This window comes from Podospora bellae-mahoneyi, chromosome 2, assembly GCF_035222275.1.
Source record: "Podospora bellae-mahoneyi strain CBS 112042 chromosome 2, whole genome shotgun sequence".
Lineage (NCBI taxonomy): Eukaryota > Fungi > Ascomycota > Sordariomycetes > Sordariales > Podosporaceae > Podospora > Podospora bellae-mahoneyi.
Genome location: NC_085881.1, coordinates 3,233,673 through 3,257,740, shown reverse-complemented (window position 1 = coordinate 3,257,740; position 24,068 = coordinate 3,233,673). Strand labels below are relative to the sequence as shown.

Genomic DNA, 24,068 nt, shown 5'->3' with positions numbered 1-24,068 from the left:
GTTTTTTATTTATTTTTCACTTAAATTATGAATGAGCGGATCTACACGACTGTTCGTTCATCTGAATAAAGGTGGCAGTGCTCGTAAATGAACGCATACCTGATGTCATGACAGCTGCGCTTGATCATCCGATGATAGTCAACCTGCTGGACAGCTCTACGGTCATGAGGTGGGATGGGACATGACTCGGAATGAGGGGGTTGTATACCTAGCTTTCTACATAAGGGGTTCGCATGCCCATCAGAAGCAAGCGCTTGAGTCTTTGACCTGTCCTGCTTCTGCCAATTCCATCCATATACTAATTCCATCTACCACATCCAGTTTATCACCTCCTCAAAATCTACCAACATGGGTTTCTTCGACTTCAGTTAGTGCCTCCCACTACCCTCACTTTGACACGGGCATGCTGATAATTGCAGTCGAGGCAAGAGACGCCCGCGACCAACTATACTCCAACGACGACCGCCCTTCCTCCAGACCCAACCTCGGCCACGAGATCCTCGGCGGCGCAGCAGCCTTTGAAGCGATGCACCTCTGGGAAAAGGAACAACGCCGCAAAGGCGAGCCAGTCTCCCACGGCTTTGCCAAGGAAGCGCTTGCTGCCATGGCGGGCGCGGAAGCCGACAAGCTATGGGAGAGGCACCATGGCCGGGATGGGGGGAATGAAAGAGACAGGGAGCGGGGGAGGGAGCATGCTAGGCGGCAGGTGGAGGAGCTGTATGATCAGCAGTATGGGGAGAGGGATGAGTGGAATCCGTGAGTGAATGGGTTGGTTGATATAAGGCCAGGGAGATGTTTGCTAATGGGGAGGTAGGAACCATGAGATTCATGAGTCGATGAGATTTTCTGGGTATTGAGGGGTTGTTCCGGTTGTTGTGAGGTCATCATGTGGTGGGTTACGAGGCCGGTGGTGATCGATCCGGGAGATTGGTGGTTGATGGCTGATTGGTTTTCGGCGAGATGAAGCTAAGGGAAGGTTCCAGATGTGTGAGAGGGCGGAAAGGACTGAAGCATAGGTACCGTAGTCCGATGGTGAAATCCCTCAATAGCACTCAACATCTCAGAAGGTGTGATATCTTTCTCATCCGGACCAAGCACCTCGATAGCGGCAATGGGGGTCTCTGGAGCTAGTGGAGCTCCCCGCATTCTTGGCAAAAGCTTATTTTTGTCCCGACCGCCAAGGTGCATGAAATTACCGGTGTAAAGTGAAAGGTAAATTACACCTTGTCGGAATTAATCGTGCGTCGCGGGGAAGTGTGGTTGTTTCTTGAAGATTATATGATAGCTGAGACTATCCTAGTAAAACTGGATGTCAGCAGTTCTTACTTTGTGCCTGTCATTCATCAATAGTGTATGCTCTAGAGATGTCTCGACAAGTGTAATTTACGCTCCAATTCCACCCCGCGCCCCACACCCCACTGAATTTTCACCAGCTGTTGTCCCTGAAACCTTTCCGCAGCTGCGAATCAATTTTCATCACTTCAACATCTTCCAGCCCGCGAAACGCTGCCCATCAGTCGCTATGGACGACACAATGGCACCCAAAACGCGCAGCCAGACGCCCAATATCTCGCCTTTCTTGGAGCCAGGCAAAACTACCAAGGTCGGGTCACTAGCCATTCTCCAGCTCTCCCGCGACAACCTCCAACCAGTCTACCTCAAAGTCCCCTCCGGGAAACACGATGGGTACGCCGAGGGCGCTGTCGTCAACACCCGCTATGGCTCCTTTCCTCATTCGACCATGATTGGCGTGCCATGGGGCTCACAGATTCGCGCATCGAAAGTCGACACTGGCTCCCGAGGTCGCAACAATAAGAGGAAGCGTAACAAGAGCGATGACGACGGAAAGGAGGCTTCGGCCACTGTTGCCGAGGAGAAAACCGAGCAAGAAAGTACGCCTGCCGAAGTCAATGACGACTCCGCCGCTGTCGCCAAAAAGATTGTCGCCGACGTCAGCGGCTTCATCCACATCCTCCCCCCAACCCCCGAAGTATGGACGAGCAGCTTGCCGCACCGAACGCAGGTCGTCTATACGCCAGATTACAGCTATGTTTTACACAGAATACGTGCCAGACCTGGCTCTGTGTTGATTGAGGCTGGTGCTGGCAGCGGCAGCTTCAGCCACGCCTCTGTACGAGCCGTCTACAATGGATATCCAAGTGAAGGAGAGCGCAAGGGCAAAGTCTACAGCTTCGAGTTCCATGAGCAACGCTTCCACAAGATGAATCAGGAGCTGAAGGAACACAACCTCAACAGCTTGGTCCACTTGACACATCGGGATGTCTACAACGGCGGCTTCTTGATTGATGGCAAGAGTCCCGAGGCCGAGGCCATCTTTCTCGATCTCCCAGCTCCTTGGGAGGCACTACATCACCTCTCCAGGCGGAACCCCAAGAACCCAGAAGACAAAGAGTGGGTATCACCACTTAACCCAAAGAAGAGCGCCCACATCTGCACCTTTTCACCATGTATCGAGCAGGTCACCAAGACAGTTTCGGCAATGCGGCGCTTGGGTTGGGTCGATATCGACATGGTTGAGATTGCCAACAGAAAGTACCACACTTCCCGTGAACGTGTCGGTCTGAACCTCTCCATGGACCGCGGTGTCAACAATTCGGCTCGTGATGTCGATGAGGCTCTCTCTCGGCTGACTGAGATTGAAGCTCGATTCCGGGAGCATGCCGCTAGGTCGAAAGAGTCGGATGACGAGATGGACGGCGACGAGGATGACGGACTGATCAAGCGGCGTGAGAAGAAGGAACAGAAGGGCGGAAGGAAGCGCGGCGGCGAGAAGAAAGTCAAAATTGACCACAAACCTGACTCCCCAGAGAGCTTTGAGGCGCTGCCGTCAGGGGTTCCCATGTGGATGGAAGGCCGGCTGATCACCCGCGGCGAGCCTGAGATCAAGACACACACCTCGTATCTGGTGTTTGCCACGTTGCCAATCGAATGGACCGAAGAGGACGAGGCGGCGGCGGCGGCCATGCATCCCGTGATTGGAGAACAAAAGGTTATTGGTCTTGTTGATAAGGCGGCGAGGAAGCAGGAGAGGAGGGAGCAGCTGCAGAAGGCGACTGGCAACAGAAAGGCAAGACGGATGGAGAGAGCTGCGGAGTTGGCTGTGACAGCTGAGGAAGAGGTTGGCGTAGTGGTGCCATAGTAGTGTGTGTTTGCAAGTATACCCGGAATAGAATTCGATGGTTTGGTAGCGGTAACAAGAATGACCACGATGAGGCCATGCGATCTGCCATGTGATTTGACAACTGTGGCACTACTACTCCAAGAAATCGAGATGCTGCTGTTCCCCATTTACCCCAGGAAAGTCAGCAAGCGTCGACGGGATCCATTTCTTAGCGGCTACCGAGGTGTTTTCCTGCTGGGCATGTTGGCTTCTTTTCTCATCAGCGCCATCACGTGCCATGGTACCCGGACCGATCCCATCGCCTGGCTCAACAACACGCTAATCGCCTCTCTGCTGTCAGACCTCGTTCTCAACTTGACAGCAAGCCATTTACGCCATCCATGACATCAAGATGCCTTTTAACCCTACATATCTCAGTCAACGGCCCGGCCGGATAGAGTTCCATATCTCTCGGTTGCCATCATCACAGAAAAGGCACGGTCGACAGGCTGATGATGTTATCACACACTTGATAACATGCTCAAGAAGATAAGCATTTGCCTTGCTTGGTTCATCCACCGGGCATTGAACAACAGGAGCAAACGGTTCCTCGCGCTCCCTCGTATCGATCGGCCATCAACTCACTATATGGCCGTAGTCTCAACGGCCTTCACGAGTCAGCTAGCTGACTGCCTGCAAAAAACTTTTTCACTCAGATTACTTACTCGTACTCACCTCTTCACATCTCCTTTTTTGGTTTGGGTTTTGGGTCTCACCTCCTGGTTTTCTTGTGTGAAATTTGAAATGCGTGGCCTTTCAGTTGCTAACATCGCCGATAAGACTGCTACTGGTCTATCCTGGTTGTCGATCAGGACAGAGGGCTGGACCATCTGGGACGAAGCAGAGACAACCAGCCAACCTCGACCGACATGGAAACCTGTATCAGTCGACAAGCTGTCCAAGAAGCCTCGACCGCGATCTAGGGCAGCATCTCCCTCAAGCGTGCCCCCAGCATCCAAACGCAGCCTGCTCCAAAGGTTTAGCCATTATGTCTGCGATGCCTGCCAAGGTTTGGGCCACACGAACATCAATCTCTCCGGGTTGGTACGCGGCATTGCCTTGTCAAAGATCTTGCACACCAAACCTAGAATGCCATCTGCCACAGGCTCAGAGACCTGGCGTTGGGAAGTCTTCTGGCACGAAGTCAAGTCATTTGTCAACAACTACTGGGAACGCTTCTTGGACTACATCGGGGCCAAGCTCTCTGGATTCAAATCCATGGCTCAGTCACTCCAGATCTCTATCGAGTTTCGAATGAAGTCTTGGCCAGCTTCCAGGCTCCGATCACTCGAGACCCTGCCGTACGAGCTTCCAGAGAAAATCCTCCGCTGCTTGGACTACATCGTGACCAATCTCTTTGGATTCGAATCCACGGCTCAGTCGTTCCAGATCTCTGATAACGAATTTCTCATCAAGCCCAGGGCGACTTCAACGCTCGGATCACTCGAGGCCCTGCCGTACGAGCTTCGAGATAATATCCTCCGCTGCATTCCCGACTTTACCGACCTCATGTCTCTCGTGCAAGCATCACCCGTCTTTCTTCGAATGTATCTCGAGAACAAGAAGTCTCTGCTTGCTGGGCATCTCAAGATGTCGCTGGACACTGGCGTCATGACCGATGCCCTGGCTCTTCAGAAAGCTTCTACACTGCGAGTTGACAAGTCTGTCGATAGAGACAAAGTTCAAGAGCAGTTGAATAACTACAAGAATTTACGCGACCGTGATGGATCCACAATCGGGGAGCCCATTGACGGCTACAGCGAAGATGCTGTTCTTGGAATGTTCTTGTTTTGGCACACTTATGCTCGTCCACTGACTGTGCATTTTGCACGCCTCTTTCTTTGCAGGTTTGACCCCCAGCGGCCGCCCATCTTTACCCATCTGTCGCCCACGGAGAACACCCGTCTTTTGAGGGCACTCTACCGTTTTGAGCTCTACAGCTGCTTGTTTGGCGGCGAGTCACGCCACTTGCAGCTCAACTACAAGGAGGAAGAGGTGCTTAAGCATTTCTTTTGTCTCTTCCGGCCGTGGGAGGTCGAAGAGATCTTCTCCGTGTACACCTTGGTCCATGACGAGATGACGACTCGCCTCCGGGTGATGGAGAAGAACTTGTTTCATGGTGCGCTTCGAGTCATGTCTAAGCAATTTCCTCCCTGTTTTGTGTTTCGCTGACTCCCGAGCAGCCGTCACAAATGAATTCGCCTTGGCTGGCGGTGCTGCTTCCTGGGGCCTACGAGGATTTGACTCGGCTCTGAGAGACGTTAACTTTTACAGCATGATCACGATACGGCCAGGCAATCAGTGGACTCCGGGGTATGGATACATGGAAAACGTTCTCGGCCAAGGTCCTCAGCGGTTGAGACGTCGTAGTGGCATCACAGAGCACGACCTCGCCCAGGATAGGGGAGATCCTCTCCCTTATGTTGGTGAGTCAGAGAGCGAGCCTCCCTATGGTTGGGTCCTGGTGTGCAACGAGAAGTACCTCAATGCCTACGGGGGTGATGTGCGGAAGCCTAGCCCCCGTGACTGGGGATATGTCTTCTGGGATAGATGGCGCCTGATCGAATTCAAAGGTGATAGGAAGCTGAAATCTACGTCATGGGTGCCTGGTGCTGGAGTTTGAGTAAGTGTGGGCAATGCCTATGCTTCATTCCCGTCGCTTCCGTGTCGATCTCATCCCCCCTTTCCAACCCCTTCAAGCTACGTCAAAGCACCGATTCGCCTTTCTGCCCTTGCTCGTCAAACCTTGATCTTTTTATGACTACCCCCCAGTGTTGTCCTTTTGCTGAAGTTGTCAGTAGTTTTAGGTACCACGATGGTCCACAGAGGCCATACAACTACCATTCAGATTGACTGTATTACTACAGGAAGAAGTGTAAAGAAAAAAGAAAAAAAAAAAAAAAAAAAAAAAAAAGAAAAGAAAAAACACAAAAAAAGCCAAAGCCGACGCAAGATAAGTGGAAGAGTGGCCGGCCACTGCCAAAAGACAAAAACACTGTATTATTGCTACATGTGAGTTCCACTTAAGTGAAATCCCTGTGGTCTCCTACTCATAGCAAGCAGTGTACTTATTTTCCGTGATACGCGATGTTTTCACTCTTCCTTGAAGATGGAGCAAAAGGGGGCAAAAAGGTTCTGGGGTTTTTGGTTGAGAGGTACCATATATCTCGGTGCCCTAAGAGTGCAAGGCGCAAAAAGGTTTTGAAGTTTTTGTTTGAGGCAAATCATGGGTCTTGGTGCGATACACAAATGCACGTAAGCGGAATCTTCACTTCTCTTCTACACGAAATAAGAACTACAGAAAAAAAGGAGAAATTACCAGCACCACCTTGAAGGTGCTATCTTGTTGTCCCGCCACAAACCGCACAAAGGTACGCCTCTCTCCACAACGAACGAACCCCTTGGGCTGAAGGTACGCAAGCTACTGGAATATAGAGAGACTCGGAGCGCACAGCCGGAAGAACACACGGGACCGAAATGTCAAGCCACTCGCCATCGGTTCAGTTCATCCTCCCACCACCCGCCACCCCCTCCACGAGGCTGTACCAGACCGTGGAATGGCTTCATCTTCTTATCCTCGGGAACATACCACATGTCAGCCACTCAAGGCCGCTAACCACACGATGGCTGACGCACAATCGAGATGATCGTGAAGCTTGAATCTTGGTGAGAACCCCCTTTTTGATGAGCTCGGTTGCCCCACCAACGCGGGCGAAAACTCAACATCGAAGCTACCGAAAGTTTTCCTCAACAACATTGTCCTTAGCTTTCGTACCATACTCAACAGATACTCACGTCATTTTTGGGAATGAGAAAAGTGAAAAAGAAGGCGTGAGTCTGAGAGTATACAGAAAAGGTTAAGCAAAAGAAACCGATCCGCCCAGGGGTCGAACCTGGAACCTCCTGATTACTTGATCCTGGGAAGGAATCGTAGTCAGACGCGCTGCCATTACGCCAGCGGACCTATTAGAGCTAATTGTTGAATTTTGGCAAGGGAATTTAGAATTATATTGGTGTGTTATTCGCAATGCCGATTTTTTTGTTTGTTCACGTCCGTCCTCAGGTCTGTTCTTTTTTTCTTCTTTCATAGTAGTTAAGACAGCTCAATTTGTTGGGAACAACAGACATTTCATTTTTTTTTCCCCATGAAATGCAAAGCGGCGAGAAGAAACTCAGGAATAGAAATCAGGAGTGGCATAAAGTACATAGAACCTAGTGGCTGAGGTATCAAGCCAAGTTGTTTTATCGTCCACGAACTTCGCCATTCCGTAACTCATCCATCCACCTCTTTAGTTCCCATGACCATGACTTTCCATGCGCTTCTTCCAATGCCATTACCATACCTTTCCCTTGCTCTCCCTATCATGGCTCCCTGACCCAACCAAAACCACCCGTCCCGCTTCGCCAACACCCCCTCAATAAACCCTCTCCCATCACCCCTGAATCACCCCTCTCATCTGCCCCTGCCCCTGCCCCTGTCCCCCATAACACCCCCCATTCCCCTCCCCCTGTCCCCCATAACACCCCCCATTCCCCTCCCCCCTCCCCAACATCTCATACAACTCCCTATTCCTCCTCCTCATCTCCTCCCCAGCACGCAACCTCTCCCTCCTCTTAGCAGCCATAGTCCCATTATTTGCAAAAGCCGTCATCTCCGGCGACCTTGAACGCCGGTTTTCCTTCTTGATACTAGCGCGCCTGTTGTTCTTACCCCCCTTGCGACGACGGGGTTTGGCGTCGGGCTCAGACCCGGTGTCCTCCTCGTCAGACTCGTACTCGGAGCCGCTCTCTTGCTTGATCTTGGTGGACTCCTCCATCTTACGGATGGCTTCTGCTTCGTCAAACTCGGGGGTTTCTTCCTCGTCATTGTCGGAGGTTTCATCGGTGTCATCGCTCATGTCAGCGTCGTTGTTGTCCGACCCGGTGCTCTCCCTGATGGGACTGCCGTCGGCGGCTTCTTCAGCCTCGCGGGCTTCGCGAGCTTCACGGGCTGCCTTGCGCGCTGCCTTGCGGGCATCACGGCGCTTCTTGCGGATGGCGACGAGGCGTTCGTCGCGCTCCCGGACTTGCTCTTCGTTGGCTTCTAGGGCGGAGTAAGCTACTGATCTTCTGAGGGGTGAACTATTGAAGACATACCCAAATTGCAATACCGGTTGGGAAACCGGCCAGCAGCAACAGTCGGGCGTCTATGACGGGCACTCTGCCAGTAATGCTCGACTGTCTCACGTCAGCCCCCACTCCCCATAACCAAATATGCTTCAACAAAAAAGACTTACACATTGCGAGTCCTGTGTAATTCCTACGGTCAGGCTCCCCTTCCTTCAGGTACTTCTCCCTCATCCTCTTCCTCATCTCGGAAGCAACCCAATTCCACTCATGCTCCTCGTTATTCTCGATATCATCACCACAGCGCTTCTTGGTGAACGGGACGAGTTTCTTCCAGAAGAGGAACTCCTCTTCTCGGATCCAGGCTTTGCCGCCTTTGCCTACGGTGCTGGGTAGGGGCATGGTGATGTGATCTGTGGGGATGTTAGTTGTATGCATACTTGAGGTGTAAGATGGGGGTGAAGAGGCATGTGAAGAGTGTGGAAGGGTGTTGTTTCGAAATGTGGACGCTTTGAACCGTGGTGAATAGGCATTTTAATGGGTGTTATAGGCTTTTTTGATGTTGTTATAGGCGTCCGAAATCTAATGATAGGCATGATACATATAATTCGAGGCGTCAAAAAGACAACTTGAGGCGACTGGAAAATAATCCAAGGCGTCCAGAGATTTTGTCCAGGCGTCCATTGGTGGTGTGATGGGTGTTTTGAGGGCTAGGAGGGGTGTGAAGGGGTAATGATAGGTCTTTGGGGGGCAATTGAAGGTGAGGTGTTCAAAGAGTAGAATCATGGGTCAAAGACGTGACTGGGGACATGTACGATGTAGCTAGTGGGCCCCCAGAAAGCCTTTGAGGGGTATAAAAGTGAGAGTAGGGCTTGAAAGTCTTCACTTACAGGTACCAAAAGAGAATTGGTTGCTGGATGGACACTTTTCAAGCTGGCGGTGACTTTGTAGCTGCTAAGAATCCGGATAGCAGTCAAAGTCTTGATCGTTGATCTAAAAAGAGAAAAACAGCCAGGGAGAGGGAAGAGGAAGTTATTTATACCCGGGGATGGCCAGCACAGTGTTCCCAGGGGTACATTCACTGTCGCCGACCACCTCCACAGCCTCGCGGTGAATGTCTTCATCTGAAGTCGCATCGCTCCTACTCGAACCAACGAAACCCAGCTCCAATGTCATCCGATGTCTGTTTGCTATTCTCGACGAGAGCTGAAATTTGACAATAGGTCACTGGGAGCACGGTCACGGGCTGGCCTTTCATGTAAGCCACCCCTATCTCTGCTTCTGGCCATTGCTATCTGGCAGGAAGCTGACAATCAGATCTTGAGAGTGGATATGACGTCGAAAAAGACAACAATGCGGTATCTATCGCTCTCTGCCGTCCTGGAGCAGCGTTTGCAGAGTGGGATGGACCACATGAAGCTTTCCCTTGCGGCCGGAACAGGATGGGGGTCTTCTTGACCGGCATCATATTAATCACTCTTAGTCTCTATCATACGGCCGCGGAGCCTTTGTCACTTTGTTCGTCCGATTCAATCTTTGTGGGGGATTCGGCGGCACCCCGCTCATGAGCAAACAAGTCTGCCAATTGTGAATTACCAGCACTTGCTGGGGAATTTGAGTGCTCTAAACAAATGGAAACTTGCTCACCGATCTCGGTCAAGCTCCCACGCTATCTCAGCGACTGTGCGACCGAGGTCGGGAGTTTTTTTACCGGTGAATATCAACTTAGAGCAACTGTTCATTATGTCTAAAGGTGAACCATCACTTGCAGCCAATGCCCTCTTTCATTGACCCAAATACAAGAAGCACAGAGCGGATAAGTTGTCTGCGACGGCGGTCGGACGCAAAGAAAAGTGTTCATAAAGCCAAGTAATGAGTGATATCTTTCTAGACTTTTGATCAGACCGGCGACACTAGATGATTTCATACTTCTCCTTCCTAGATTTCTGACAGATACCCACCATCGCGGTCTCATATATTTATACGAAAGGGCAACACGTCAAGCCAACTGACACTGTCATTCCATCAAGGTCAGGTGGCCCAAGTCTCAACATGGATCCTTGAAAAATTCGGCCTTCAATTCACATCACTCCCCGCACGTGAATGAAAAGCATGCCGTCTCTGTGATACACCGGATAGGCCCTTAATGCTTCCAGCTGAGAAAGAGCTCGCTATTGTACCTGATGACTGGAGTCCTCCTCATGTGCAAGTTCACGAGGAGTACAGCACAACCCTTGTGAGCCGCCTGCCTTTCTCGACGCATGACTGTGAGTCTTCGAGACTGTGAAGTCACATCACAAAGAGCATATCTTTCTTACTGCCCTGTTTACTAAGGTAGTTTCAAGGTCAATCCGGACGGAACTTGAGACATTCAGACCCCAGGTGATCTTGCATGTAAGAGACCATCTACAAGATGAACAACTCCATGGGAACTAGTAATGTGGGGACGTTACTGGTTTTACAACGGAATATAAAACGTGAAAAACGAAAGGAGCTTGCAAGGCGGACTGGCTTTCAGCAAGAAAGAGAGAGCGTACTGGAAAGATTGTGCCGATGGGCCATAATACAGCTATTCCGAGTCCTGTAGCATGATAGGGAACACTCTCCAGGGCCGTATACAGTGTTCTAGAACCCTCGATTATCACCGTGGAATGGGGGTGACAAGTCACATGGTTGGAGTCACTGGCTCAAGCATCACATATCATGATCTATCAAGCAAGCAGGCCATCGAGATACTGGATAATATTACATGATGTTGTACAAAGAGGATCAAGCTCCAGTAAACCCTATTCATCCAACCCCATCATTGAACATCCTCCTCGAGAGGACTCAAGGACACTGTGTTCAGCAGTGATAAACCTCCAGAGCCCAGCCAATCAGCAGTCAATCACCATGTTACACAGGTAGAATGTATGTGCCCATTGCTATCCCATCAGGTAAGCAAGCATTTTGCCCATTTCCTCCGGCGGGCCGGGTTATTGCCATCTGGCAGGCCATGGCCTAGCATGTTCAGGAGAGCCCAATGGCGTCAAGTATTCCAGTTATTGGCCATTGTCGGTAAACGTCTCCCAGCAATGCGTGTCTTTGGTGTGAGTTGGAAACTGTGGCTTTCTGAAGCAGGTTCTCAGAACCCTTCGAGTTGAGCGTGATCTGACGATTTGGGAAGACGGTGCGGTTCACTCGAAAGGACTTGAGGGATCAGGCGCCGTGTAACCTCGGGCGATGAGCCATGGAGCTAGCCTTCTTTCCATCCTAGAGAACTGCAAGCACGGTGAGCTCCCATTCCCAACTCATTTCCCTGCGCAAAAACTTACCACGCTCTTCTCCGACAGAGGAACAACCCCGTCCTTGACCCAGACTCCCCAACTTCCCATCATGTTGGCCAGCATAATGTCTGTGGACAAACGATCTCCGACAATGGCGATCTGACTTGGGCTGGTCACTCCTGTCTCGGGATGCTTGCGGAAATAGGACATGATTTCATCGCCACACCCGGGCTTCTTGGTCTCATGTGGAAGAACGACAACGCCGGTAGCCTTCTCAACGGCAGCGGCGAGCTTTCCATCACGGTCATAACTCTGGGCTCCAGAAGTGTTGGAGACAATCAGGAGACGGCGACCTGGGTAGGCAGCTCGCAATGCCTCGAAACGTTGCTGTACAATATTTTAACATATTTCTACACGTGAGGCATTGAACAATTAGGAGGGATACCTTGTACTGGTCGTAGACCTCATTATGCTCCGGATAAGTAAAGCAGTCATCCTTGTCCAAGACCACCGCCTTGATATCAACCTTCTCTCTCTGTCCCGCAAACGCCTTGTCGAGCGGTATTGGAAGGTCGGCAAAGGTGGCTACGGTTGCCTGGGGAAGACATAATGACGGCTTCGCCAGCAGTTTAAATATATTCAGTGAGGCAGATAAATTGAGATTCATGTTAAAAAATGTCGAGAGGGCGGTTCTTAGAGGTTATAGCAAATACGTCACTGAGAGTCCGTGCAAAGAAACCCTGGGATGCTACAGAGGGAGAGCTCGGGCCACATCAAAAGTCGCGTCAATTGAACCCTGGGCGCGTCTCCATTAAACTACCACCAAAGGATTACCATCCATCACATATCCTCAAGAACAAAAAATGCCCCCAAAAAAGACCACAAATCAGAAAGCTGCCGCTAGGGTACCCCGAAAACGACCAGCAACTACCGATCCTTACGAAATCCCAGAAGAAGACGAAATTGAGCCACCGAAACGACGACGTCATGCCGCCACAGCAGCCGCTGACACAGACGATGCCACCGTCAGTACGCCCTCAGCCTCGAGGCTGAAGAAAACAGTAGCGACACCAATAAAACTCAATGGTCTCAACGGGATAGACACACCAAGCAGGAAGAATAACGCAGACAGATCCGCCAGACGGAAAAGCGCCAGGGCCCTCGTCGACCGTGTGATAAGCGGCGCCATCAGCGACGATGAAGCCGAAGAAGGGGACATAGCAAGAGAAATCTACGAATCCAGCGAAGACGAAGAAGACGAAGAAGGAGAAGAAGAGAATCTAAACGGAGAAACCGAACCGACAACAACACCCTCCAAATTCGCCCCCGGCCGAAAACGCAAAACCACCACAACCAGAACCCGAAAACGCTCCCCAACACCCCCCCGCAATCTCCCCCCTCACGAGCAATACTTCTTCCAAAACAAACCCGGGCTCTCCAAAACCTCCAACAACACCCTCTCCTCCCTCCAACTCCTCACCCACGACGAATACTTCTCCCTCTCCCGCGACCTCTCGTCCGCCAACCCCCACAAAACCGACATCACCCACCTCGCCTCCCTCCACGTGTCCTCCTTCCCCCAATGGGCCTTTGAACTCTCCCAGTCCTTCTCCCTCTGCCTCTACGGCTACGGCTCCAAACGTCAAATTATCCACAAATTCGCTACATACCTCTCCTCACACCCCCCTTGCTCCTTGGGTCAAGCCAACAAAATCGTCATAATAAACGGGTACAACCCCTCCATCACCATCAGAGAACTCCTCTGCTCCGTCGCCTCAGCAGTATCCTCCCCAACAACCACCCTCCCGGGTATCCTCTCCTATCTAACAACCCACCCAAAAACAACCTTGACCATCCTCCTAAACTCTGTCTCCTCCCCTTATCTCCGCAAGGGGTCCTTTCAGTCGATAATCTCCACCCTTGCCTCTCACGCACAAGTCTACCTCTGCTGCACAACCGACTCCCCTGATTTTGCCCTACTATGGGACTCGGCAGTCGGCACAAACTTTCGGTTTCTCTACCATGACTGCACCACTTTTTGTTCGTACTCCCCCTCTGAAATGGAGGTCGTCGACTCGGTGCATGAACTCTTGGGTCGGAAGAGCCGACGGGTCGGGGGGAAGGAGGGAGTGGCGTTTGTGTTGAGGTCGCTGCCGGAGAATGCAAAGAGCTTGTTTAGACTGCTGGTTGGGGAGGTTTTATGTGCGGATGAGGGTGATGGTCAGGGTCAGGGGCAAGGAGAGGAGATAAGTGTGGAGTATAGGATGGTGTATAACAAGGCGGTGGAGGAGTTTATCTGTAGTAGTGAGATGGCGTTCAGGACGTTGTTGAAGGAGTACGTATTTTATTCTGAGATGAAATCGGGTGTGATATGCTGACAAGAGAAAACAAAAAAATAGGTTTCACGATCATCAGATTATTACTAGTCACAAGGACGCGTTGGGGACGGAGCTGTTGAGTTTGCCGTTTGGGAAGGAGGAGTTGGAGGGGATATTGGAGGAGTTGACGACTTGATTTTTTGTATGGTGTGGGACGTTGCTGTAGTAGTGTTTGGGGTGTTGCTGTGTACAAGTGTAATAGCTCTTTTGGGAGTGGGATTGTGGATAGGCTGGACATGGCATGGGATATTGTATAGAGACCTACGAGGGTTACGACAGACGAACCAGAATCACTATGAGTAGTTTACACAAAAACTAGCGGTTACTGGACCTAGGAAGCGAAAAGGAGAGGGCAAAGGTTCAGCTGGTCCAGGGACAGATGGGAAGCTGTCTGGCAGAGTTGTCAAATAGGAGAACAAAAATGGAAAAGAGGGAACTGGATATTCATAACTATTCATCATGTGCACATGTCAAATACCAGCTATTGTAACCAGAAACTATCCCAGCCATGTACGGATACAAAACCATCCGATATCAGGTCTATCAAACATCACGATCATCACCTTCCACAAGAACACAAGACTCTTACACGTGTTCAGACCTCATTTTCTTTCACAAGTCATAAGACACATCAAAACATCACACACATTACACACAATCACAACTAGTTGGTGTAAAAAATGGATTTTAATTTGGACTCCATTATACATAGACGATTTGTCTTGTCTCGAGCCTCCGAGCGGGAACAGCCGCCACTGTCCGAGTAGAATTCAGATTCGTGCCAATCCCCCTTTTAGCCTTCCGCAAAATCCCAGGCGCTCCTTGCGCACAATGTCCGTTGCGCTTCGTGCCCGATGTCTTTTTTGCGACCGGCCGTGCCAATGCCAAACGCTCTGAATAGAGGAGAGCAACAAGCATTTTTGTAGCCTCCATCCGTCGTCAGAGCTCCATCTTCAAAGGGGTATCAAATGCTCCATTAACCTGCTCCCAGTCCTCAAACTGCCGAAAAAAATGGAATTCTAATCTTTTGAAAGGTCCCGTTTTTGTTGTTGTAAGACCCATCTCCTGCCGGTACCGTTGCCGAAACCAGCCAGAGAAAAAGAACCGAGAAATCCACTTTTGTCTATGTGTGATGGTCGTCAAGTGAAGAAATTAAAAAACAGAAAATCGAAAAGGCCAGCGGCGCCCATGCCTCCCATCTCTAATGTGAACTTCGTGCCCTGCCGGAAATGCAAGGCAAGAGCAGGAAAATGATGACTAGATTACACCAGCCGAAAACCGAAACCGCATCTGTATGCCGCGTGTGGCATGTGAATGCACTCGCGGTCGAGTTGTCGACTTCCGAATAATGCGGTCTAAAAGGGTATCAAATCGTCGAACGTGTGGTTCTGTGTCGAGTAGGGAAAGCCCGATCTCCATCGTCAAACTCGAAAAAACCATCGGACTCGATCCCTGCCGGGTTGCGAAAGAATGAAAGTCATGATCGCCGCATAACAATTCCATGTGCCAAACGATAAAAGAACAGAACAAAAGCGAGACAGAATCCTTGGTAAACCATGCAGTGCTGAACGATGCAGTGCCGGATGCCAATGATGTAAAAGTGGGTGTTGAGGTGATTCACGACGTGAAGTGGTATATTTACCACCACGACTGACCACCACCGCCGCCAGGGTTGCCGTAGCCGCCGCCACCGCTGTAACCACCACCGCCGCCGCCGCTGCCATAACCACCGCCGCCAAAGCCTCCGCTGGGGGGAGCACCGCCGTAGCCACCACCGCCGCCGCCGAAGCCGCCGCCGCCAGAGCTGTGTCCACCGAAACCACCACCGCCATAACCACCACCACCGCCACCGCTGAAACCACCGCCCTTGCGGAAATCGGTGTTGCCGCCACGGCCACGACCGCGACCGCCACCACCACGACCGCCACGTCCACCGCCGAAGGAAGACTCACGAGCAATGGTCTCGAGGAAGCCGGGAACCTCCTGGTTGGCCTCCTTGAGAAGCTCGAGGAGCTCGCGGACGACACCACGGTTGCCACGGTTGAAGAAAGCAGTAGCAATACCGGTGTTGCCAGCACGGCCGGTACGACCGATACGATGAACGTAGTCATCAATGTCGGTGGGGAGATCGTAGTTGATAACGTGGGTGACGTTGGGAATATCCAAACCACGGGCAGCAACAGCAGTGGCGACCAAGATAGGGCACTTGCCATTGCGGAAAAGCTCGAGGGCACGCTCGCGCTCACGCTGGGTACGATCACCGTGAATCGAGGTGGCGGGGAAGTTCTGGTTGATCAAGAAATCCGAAAGGGAGTCGGCCATGCGCTTGGTCTCAACAAAGATAAGGGTGAGACCACCGGCGTGGGTGTGAAGGATATCAAGAAGCACGGAGCGCTTGTCAACATCCTCAACGTACTCGACCTTCTGGGTGATGTTCTCAGAAGTAGAACCAACACGACCGACAGACAAGAAGACGTAGTCGTTCAAGAAGTCCTGAGCGAGCATCTGGATGTCGCGGGGGAAGGTGGCCGAAAACATGAGAGTTTGGCGTTGGCCGGTAGGAGGCATGTCCTCACCCTGGACGATGCGGCGAATTTGGGGCTCGAAACCCATGTCAAGCATGCGATCGGCCTCGTCAAGGACAAGATACTTGATGTTGCAGAGGGAGATGCGACCACGCTCTATGAGGTCGACCAATCTGCCGGGGGTAGCAACAAGAAGATCGCACCCGCGCTCGATTTGGCGGAGCTGAGAGCCTATATCGGCACCACCGTAGACAACGCAAGGGCGGACCCACGAACGGTAGGCGAACTTGCGGGACTCATCGTAGATCTGAGAGACCAACTCACGGGTGGGGGCCAAGATGAGGGCAGTGGGGTAAGCCTTGCGCTGGCGGTAACCACCGCCGCCGCCACCCTGGGCAGGAATGGGGGAAGGACCCTGAACGAAGGACTGGTGAAGGATGGGGAACAAGAAACCACCAGTCTTGCCGGAACCTGTCTGGGCGCAAGCCATCAAATCACGACCGCCAATAACGATGGGGATCGAGTACTTCTGGACAGGGGTAGGGATCTTGTAGCGAGCAAGCTCGATGTTGCTCAAGAGATGCTTGTCCAGAGGGGGGTGGGAGAAGGTCAAGACGGGCTCAGGGACATCATGGCCGGAAGGAGTGACCGGGATGTCGTCGTACTTCTCAAAGTTGATGCCAGTGTGCTGCTTGCTCGGGTCATCAGCAGTGCCGAAGAGCTCACGCTCGATGCGCGGGTCGGGGTTGCCAATGATGTGCTGGCCATCGCTCCAGCGACCCTCACCGCGGCCGATAGGACCGCCGCCACCACCCATGTTACCGCCGACATTGGAGCGTCCACCGCCGTAGGCGTTGCGGTTGAAGCCACCCTGACGGTTGCCCCAAGACTGCTGCTGAGGGGGAGGGGCAGACTCGTAAGAAGCAGCGCCGCCAGGAGTGGGACCAAAGTTGGTGTTGGCACGAGCATCGAAGCTGTTGTTGCTGGACAAATCAGGTTAGTATTCACGGTTTGCAACACAGGTGATGGCAAGCGATGTCTGAAACTTACCCAGCCCAGGCACTGTTGTTGAGCCCGTTCATGGCACCAGGAGCAGGTCCGTTGTTCATGGCAGGAGCGGGAGCATTAGCCCCAATCTTGCCGCGAAGGTGAGGAGGAATGTAAGAGCGACCGCCGGGGTGCTGACCAGCGAGCTGAGCCGCCGCGGGAGCCTGATCGAGGGACAGGTTGCCCATGCCGCCGCTGAGTTGATCGGCCATATTTGCTGAGGTTTTTCAGTCGGTAGGCGAATAAAAAGTCGGGATTATTTTCTGATCGTTGGGCTCAGACGAACACGATTGTTCAAATGAGAGTAGTGAGGAAAAATCAAAGTCGAATAGACGAAGAAATCGAGAGAATATTGGTTGGGCCCAGAGAAAGCGCGAAATTAAGTGGTTTCCTGCGACTTTTCGAGGTGGCTCGCGTGGCTCGTAACAACCAGGTATTACGAAGAGAGGGAGCGTGTGTGATGCTTCCTATGCGATCCTTTTCAAAGTACCTGCAAAAACAGATCCTTAAAAAGAAAAAAAAGGAAAGACAATTCCAAAGGGAAAAGCACAGTGAGATGAGATGCGGGATGGATTAGAGAAATCCAGAGATGGGTGGGGGAGAAAAGGGTAAGATTTTTCAGGAGAGGAGAAATGTGAGGGACCCGAGAAAGAAAAGAGTTTTGGATCCTGTGCTGGGGGACCCACTTTGTGCCACTCACGCCCGCAGCAGCCAGCAACCACCCACAGGTTGCCCCCAGCCTGGCACTGCTACCCACTCAGCGCCTTCCCCCTCTGCCAGTTAGCAAATTGCTAAGCAATCGCTTGGTGGGGCAAGATGATCCAACCCTTAAGCCGACGATGTCTTCATCTACTGATTAGATAGGTTGCTACTTGTGTTCCGGTGGCAACATACGTCACATAGAGGGTTCCGGCCTAAGTTGGTGGCTGTCAATCCCTTCTTGTCTTGCGCAAAGGTATCTCTAATTTCCACAATGTCTGTTCTCGTCAACATCATCAGACGACGGCTGGACGGGGCTTCCAAGTGGGCAGTGGTGCGATCCTGTTGGACATGCCGAGTGGCTGTCACGGTTGTTTGGCCTTCCCTCAGAGAGTCAGACACCAAACATGCCTCCCATCTCTCTCCTTTCAACGCAGGAACCCGCCGGCGGACAGTTGTCTCTTGAGTCAGTTGGAAGTGTCTGGCACGTCTGGCACGCACCCGACCAAACAGCATGCGGGGCCCTTTCGGGAACGGGGCAACAGATCAGGAGCAACCCCTTCCCTGATGCCATCAGCCATCGGCCATCATTACACTAACGAAGGGTTACGATGAGTGACTTGGGCTTGGGGGTATTCGTGCAACCCGGCCTCACCGCCTCACTCAGAAAAGTCGAAGGCTTCTTTGAGCGCGGGGAAGGTGCTTTGGATTGGCTCTTCACCCTCTCACCGCCCTATCGGCCAGAAATGGTGCCAAAGCAAGTCTGCAGCGTGTCAAACTGTCTGTTGTGGTTGGGTGTGCCCCCACTCTGCTTGTCTTGCAGAGGACTGTGGGAATAGAGCAAACACAGGTCAAAATAGGAGATTTCCTCATTACTGCCCGTGTCAGCGTCATTCTACGCACCCCAGCCAAGTGCACTCAAGTATGATCGACTTGACTAGCTTCCGGATGTAACCACTCTTGCCAGTCAGGGGCCAAATCCGAAGCATCTGAGGCATCAGGAGACGAAACCACCAAGTCACCTTGAACTCTGGCAAGTCATGTGCCAACCAGAACCTGAATTCTAAAATCCCATTGAATCCATGCATCGTCCGTGCCAGGTATTATACACCGAGAAATCCCCCACGAGACTCCAAATGGAACCCATTAAATCAAGCAGCCTTCACCACCTTGTCGTCATCAAACTGGATATCTACCACGCCGTCCTTGGTCACTGCCTTGACCGTCATCCCCTTGAAGTCTATCGGTAGTCTTCTCTTGAGCTCGTCGACGCATAGTGTGAGAAGTTTGATGCCTTGGCCGAGGGTGATGTCGGGATGGTGGTGCTTATCCAGGATAGAAAGGCAGTAGTATCTGAGAAGGCATATTGTTAGTGGGGTGATATAGGGTTTGGACTTGGGTTCCATCATACTGAGCATAGCCGTGGGCAGCATATGGGACGGGGGCGAGCGACGCAAGGTAGTCCAACCAGTACAGGCTAGACTTGTGTGTGATGGGGTCAACGCCGCCCAAAAGAAGGTTTACGTTGTATGGATTTCTCGACCGAAGACTCGTAGCAAGTTCACCGCGGACAAAGTGAGCAAGAGCTGATGGGGAAAGGTCCGACTCGTTGCGCATCGAGTAGAGCTGGGCGTTGGCTTGGATGTAATCGGCAAACTGGACTGTGGGGTTCTGTCAGCATGCTGCTGGAAGGTGTACATGAACACTGTGATGACTGACCGGTATCACCAGCCTCGCCAGAGTAGGCCATGAGTGTGTGCTTGTTCAACTGTCTTGTTTTGTCGTCGGATGCTTTGAGGATGGTAGCTCCACGCATGGCCGCCTTCGACGCGGCGATCAGCGTAAAGTCCTTGCCCGTAATGCCCAGTAGAACCTCCCTAGAAAGTGTCAATGATGGGCGTGCTCTAGAGGATGGGTAGATGCGACGTACATTTTGTCTCTGCTGTGGCGTGAATTTGTAGATGTGGTGCGTTGGTTTGGACGTTAGGTGAGCGTCGAAGGTTGCTTGATGCTGGTGCTGGGTCATGGATGGAGCTGGGTATGGCGGGCTGGAGCTAGGCAGGCGGGAACGCGCACCTTGGGAGTTGAATTTGCGGGGCCCCTTCAGCCTTCCTATGCTGGAGCACTGACCACCTGTCGCATATCGATTTTTTGAGCTCTCAATGGCCTCTCTCATTTTGAACCTCTTACAGAAGCATAAACTCAAGTCACCTATAACAATCTCAATCAATACACTCAACTCTGCCCCGTCCATTAGTCTCATCTCTCAAGTGTCCCACTTCTTAATTCTTTCATCGATTGTGTCAATTCGACTATGTCCGAAGTTCCAGATGCCAAACGGTAGGCCCCTTCTTTCACACTCTCTCCTACATGCTCTAACATATTTTTGTATCAGTGTGAGGAGGGAAGACCTCTACTCGTCTTCTGAAGAGGGGGAAGTGCACAGGTATATATCTTCAGAACAAGATGCCAGCCTTCTCCGGCAAAAACTCTCCAGTCTCTTAGCCATCAACCTCGCTGCGCCACCACAAGATGAGGCCGAGGGTGATGTCTCCATGGCCGATGCAGACCAAGAGACACAACCACCACTAGAAAATGAAGAGAACCAAGAAGAAGAATTTTCGTTCCGGCTCTTCTCATCAGCACCAACCCAAAAAGTAGTGCTTGCGCCGAAAGAGGATGAGCTACAGGCCTCAACAGAGGAAATACCCTTCAAAGAACGGCCTCTCAGTTATTACATACAAGAGCCCCTCACCCCCGAACAGCAAGAGCAAATACGACACTCCGCCATGTCGGCCCAAGACATTCTGGCGCTATCGAAACAAAGAGCGTGGGGTTTAGAGGTACCATGGAGGGTGACGAAGATTGAGATTGTGGCCACCAAAAAACCCACAACAATGACTGCTGGAGGCAAGAGTGTAGAAGAGGGAGATAAGAAGAAAAAGAGGCCAGGAAAGAAGACCAGGATCAAGCTTCGAATCAGGGAACAGAAGCGCAAGGAAGAAGAGAGCAAGAAGCTCACAAAGGAAGAGCACCTTAAGGAGAAGAAGAAGCGACTGAACAGGGAGAAGAAGTTGAAGAGAAGGCAGAAGGAAAAGGCCAAGAAGGCTGCGAATGGAACTGCTGGCGACCAAGACGGGGCCGACAAAATGTCGGAGGATGGAGATAGTGGTGAAGAGTGAGGGACAGTACCGCGATATTCAATGATGCCAAAATAGCGTTTATTTCGTAGCTATCCGTATCTCTATCAAACACATCAATGACATTCAGAAGAGCCGCAGCCTTCCATACAAGCATACCCCACAGTGGTGGGGCTCGAATCAGTGGCGGCCGGCATTTTCCTTCTCCGATTTCTTTGGTCGCAAGGGACGCCAAGACCCGACCAGGGGTGTTTCTCCACTCGTGCAGGCCGATAACTTTTTTTTTCTAACGACGGCTCGAGAAATTTTGAAGCTGCAGCATTCGGCTGGTGAGAAAAGGCTGCCAAAGCAGCGACAACACGGCCAAAAGGCAGCACCACGACGGCAAAAATTGCCCACCATGTCGTCCTTTTTCACAACCCCGGGCGCCCAGAAGAAGAGAAAGCGTCCAGCAGCCACAGAAGTCCCCAAGAAGCGATTGGCGACCACAAAATCATCCTCCAAATCCGCGACAAGAGGCCCCACCAAGCCCGCCGCGGCTCCCAAGAAAAAGAAGGACATTGAGCGCGACGAAGACATATCCGGCAGTGAACTCGATACCGAGAACGAAGACGATGACATTGTCAGCAGAAGCGGCTCGGATGATTCCGACAACGAGGGCGAGACCGCCGCCGAGAAGCGTCTGAGACTCGCGCAGCGCTACCTCGAGAAGACGCGAAAGGAAGTCGACGAGCTGCAGGACGAGTACGCCTTCGATGCCGAGGAAATCGACCGCGATCTTTTGGCCGAGCGCCTCCAAGAGGACGCCGCCGAGACCAAAGGCAAGGTCTACCGCAAGCTCGCCCCCGAACTCGACTTCCCCCACGCCGACCCCATCCAGTTCCGGTGGAACTCGGGCACCGTCACCTCCGTCTCTGTCTGCCCTCCGTATGCCTACACAACCACAAAAGACGGTTACCTCACCAAATGGAAGCTCCAAGACCTCCCAAAGAACCAATGGCCTCAAACCACCCGCAAAAAGCCCAAGAAGCCCCCTGCCCCTCCCAAGCGCAGACCTGAGCGCATCGCCTTTGTCAAGTCTCAGCCCCTCAAAGCCAAGGATAAGACCTTCCAAGGCCACACCGCGGCTCCAATTACAGTAAAAGCATCCCAAGACGGCAAGTTTGTCGTCACCGGCGGCCTCGACCGCAAGCTGGTCGTCTACGACGCCGAGACCCTCAAGCCTATCCGAGCCTTCACCCAGCACCGCGACGCCGTCACCGGCATTGCCTTCCGCCGGGGCACCAACCAGATCTTCTCCTGCTCCAAGGACCGCACAGTCAAGGTCTTCTCCCTGAACGAATTGGCGTACGTCGAAACATTGTTCGGCCACCAAGACGAGATTATGGACGTGGATGCCTTGGGCCAGGAGCGCTGCGTGTCAGTCGGCGCGAGAGATCGTACAGCCCGTTACTGGAAGGTGCCTGAGGAATCTCAGCTTGTGTTTAGAGGTGGCGGTGAGGGCGGGTCGACCAACACCAAGAAACACAAACTTCCGGCCGGGCTGAATCCAGCGAGCGCTGCTCATGAGGGGTCAATGGACAGAGTCGCGATGTTGGATGACGAGATATTTGTCACGGGCAGTGACAATGGCGATTTGGCGCTTTGGAGCATTCAGAGGAAAAAGGCTTTGCACGTGGTTGCGAGAGCGCATGGTCTGGACCCTGCGTTGACTCCTAGGGAGCTTTCTGGTGGGAATCCGGAGGATTTTAACCCTAAGGATATTCCTGCCCCTCAGCCAAGGGGTATCACAGCTTTGAGAACGGTTCCTTACTCGGATCTGATCTTTAGCGGGAGCTGGGATGGGAGTGTCAGGGTGTGGAGGCTGAGTGATGATAAGAAGAAGATTGAGAGGGTGGGTGTTCTGGGGCAGCCAATAGACTCGGAGGACAGTGGCGACAAGGAAGAGAAGAGTCTCGCGAGGGGAATCGTGAACGATCTTGCCGTGTTTGAGAGAGGGGAGAGAGGCAAGGACGGACTCTGCGTGGTGGCGGTTACCGGGAAGGAGATGAGACTTGGGAGGTGGAAGTACATGAAGGAGGGGAGATGCGGGTTGGTAGTTTATGAGGTGCCTAAGAATGTGGTTGACAAGAAGAAGGAGGAGGAGACTAATGGGCATGCCTCCGGTGAGGAATAAACAATTAGAGGGACGCGGGGGGTTCTACTTTGGTTCTGTAGATATGCATGGCACGGCGTTTGATGAGTTTGTTTATGCCCAATTGAACAGTGTTTTATCTGGAGTAAATAAAATGGGAAGGCTGCTTGTTGATACTACTCGCCTGGTGGTTGAAGCTGGTTTGGCTGTATACCTGTATATATTCGATCGATATCTTTGACAGGAAAAGGCACTGGAGAATGCCATCAGTGTAATGTACATAGTACTGCCCATTGTACCGTCTGATCCCCTGTTCTTGAAACATCCGCGAAAGAAGATCATCACCACACAAGCACCATCACCAAAACCATCACCAAACTCGTGTAAACCAAACCTCAATCCCACAACCCCCATTCACACAACCTCCACCCACACAACCTCCACCCACACAACCTCCACCCACATAACCTCCACCCACACAACATCAATCAAGATCCCTACACACAAACTCTACGGTTTATTTCACCCCCCAAACAATCAACACTACACTAAAACACAGCGTACCCTATTCTTCTTTTCCTTTATCATTTTC

General features: G+C 52.0%; 10 protein-coding genes and 1 non-coding gene across 11 annotated transcripts; 6 read left to right on the top strand and 5 right to left on the bottom strand.

The window, feature by feature from the left end:
* Nucleotides 1-183: 183 nt before the first annotated feature.
* Nucleotides 184-857, top strand: QC761_208890 (uncharacterized protein; the record flags this gene model as incomplete). The annotated part of the gene is made up of 3 exons (XM_062876627.1): nt 184-367; nt 420-756; nt 815-857. Exons 1-3 carry the CDS (start codon nt 349-351, stop codon nt 855-857), a joined length of 399 nt encoding a protein of 132 aa, XP_062735227.1. The 5' UTR covers nt 184-348.
* Nucleotides 858-1,522: 665 nt separating this feature from the next.
* On the top strand, nt 1,523-3,160 carry TRM61 (tRNA (adenine-N(1)-)-methyltransferase catalytic subunit trm61; the record flags this gene model as incomplete). The annotated part of the gene is made up of 1 exon (XM_062876628.1): nt 1,523-3,160. The coding sequence occupies one exon, from the start codon at nt 1,523-1,525 to the stop codon at nt 3,158-3,160; it is 1,638 nt and encodes a 545-aa protein (XP_062735226.1).
* A 498-nt stretch (nt 3,161-3,658) lies between these two features.
* QC761_208910 (uncharacterized protein) lies at nt 3,659-6,453 on the top strand (the record flags this gene model as incomplete). The annotated part of the gene is made up of 4 exons (XM_062876629.1): nt 3,659-5,300; nt 5,365-5,804; nt 5,980-6,193; nt 6,245-6,453. The coding sequence occupies 2 exons, from the start codon at nt 3,659-3,661 to the stop codon at nt 5,802-5,804; spliced, it is 2,082 nt and encodes a 693-aa protein (XP_062735225.1). The 3' UTR covers nt 5,980-6,193; nt 6,245-6,453.
* A 600-nt stretch (nt 6,454-7,053) lies between these two features.
* QC761_0040850 lies at nt 7,054-7,145 on the bottom strand. Its single transcript has one exon. It is a non-coding gene; the product is annotated as a tRNA-Arg (tRNA).
* A 469-nt stretch (nt 7,146-7,614) lies between these two features.
* On the bottom strand, nt 7,615-9,147 carry QC761_208925 (uncharacterized protein; the record flags this gene model as incomplete). The annotated part of the gene is made up of 3 exons (XM_062876631.1): nt 8,458-9,147; nt 8,318-8,398; nt 7,615-8,264 (listed from the first exon to the last, which is right to left on the bottom strand). Exons 1-3 carry the CDS (start codon nt 8,723-8,725, stop codon nt 7,615-7,617), a joined length of 999 nt encoding a protein of 332 aa, XP_062735224.1. The 5' UTR covers nt 8,726-9,147.
* A 1,826-nt stretch (nt 9,148-10,973) lies between these two features.
* On the bottom strand, nt 10,974-12,288 carry QC761_208920 (uncharacterized protein). The gene is made up of 3 exons (XM_062876630.1): nt 11,999-12,288; nt 11,602-11,940; nt 10,974-11,547 (listed from the first exon to the last, which is right to left on the bottom strand). Exons 1-3 carry the CDS (start codon nt 12,218-12,220, stop codon nt 11,464-11,466), a joined length of 645 nt encoding a protein of 214 aa, XP_062735223.1. The 5' UTR covers nt 12,221-12,288; the 3' UTR covers nt 10,974-11,463.
* An 82-nt stretch (nt 12,289-12,370) lies between these two features.
* Nucleotides 12,371-14,372, top strand: ORC2 (Origin recognition complex subunit 2). The gene is made up of 2 exons (XM_062876632.1): nt 12,371-13,888; nt 13,953-14,372. Exons 1-2 carry the CDS (start codon nt 12,417-12,419, stop codon nt 14,065-14,067), a joined length of 1,587 nt encoding a protein of 528 aa, XP_062735222.1. The 5' UTR covers nt 12,371-12,416; the 3' UTR covers nt 14,068-14,372.
* A 147-nt stretch (nt 14,373-14,519) lies between these two features.
* Nucleotides 14,520-18,168, bottom strand: DED1 (DEAD-box ATP-dependent RNA helicase). The gene is made up of 2 exons (XM_062872354.1): nt 17,507-18,168; nt 14,520-17,439 (listed from the first exon to the last, which is right to left on the bottom strand). The coding sequence occupies exons 1-2, from the start codon at nt 17,713-17,715 to the stop codon at nt 15,570-15,572; spliced, it is 2,079 nt and encodes a 692-aa protein (XP_062735221.1). The 5' UTR covers nt 17,716-18,168; the 3' UTR covers nt 14,520-15,569.
* A 1,077-nt stretch (nt 18,169-19,245) lies between these two features.
* Nucleotides 19,246-20,267, bottom strand: PRE1 (Proteasome subunit beta type-4). Its single transcript, XM_062876633.1, has 4 exons — nt 20,133-20,267; nt 19,922-20,079; nt 19,614-19,863; nt 19,246-19,555 (listed from the first exon to the last, which is right to left on the bottom strand). Coding segments are annotated over exons 1-4 (612 nt in total). The 5' UTR covers nt 20,135-20,267; the 3' UTR covers nt 19,246-19,353.
* A 67-nt stretch (nt 20,268-20,334) lies between these two features.
* On the top strand, nt 20,335-21,480 carry QC761_208960 (uncharacterized protein). Its single transcript, XM_062876634.1, has 2 exons — nt 20,335-20,542; nt 20,598-21,480. Exons 1-2 carry the CDS (start codon nt 20,517-20,519, stop codon nt 21,382-21,384), a joined length of 813 nt encoding a protein of 270 aa, XP_062735219.1. The 5' UTR covers nt 20,335-20,516; the 3' UTR covers nt 21,385-21,480.
* Nucleotides 21,481-21,742: 262 nt separating this feature from the next.
* RRP9 (pre-rRNA processing protein) lies at nt 21,743-23,518 on the top strand (the record flags this gene model as incomplete). The annotated part of the gene is made up of 1 exon (XM_062876635.1): nt 21,743-23,518. The coding sequence occupies one exon, from the start codon at nt 21,743-21,745 to the stop codon at nt 23,516-23,518; it is 1,776 nt and encodes a 591-aa protein (XP_062735218.1).
* Between the last annotated feature and the right edge of the window lie 550 nt (nt 23,519-24,068).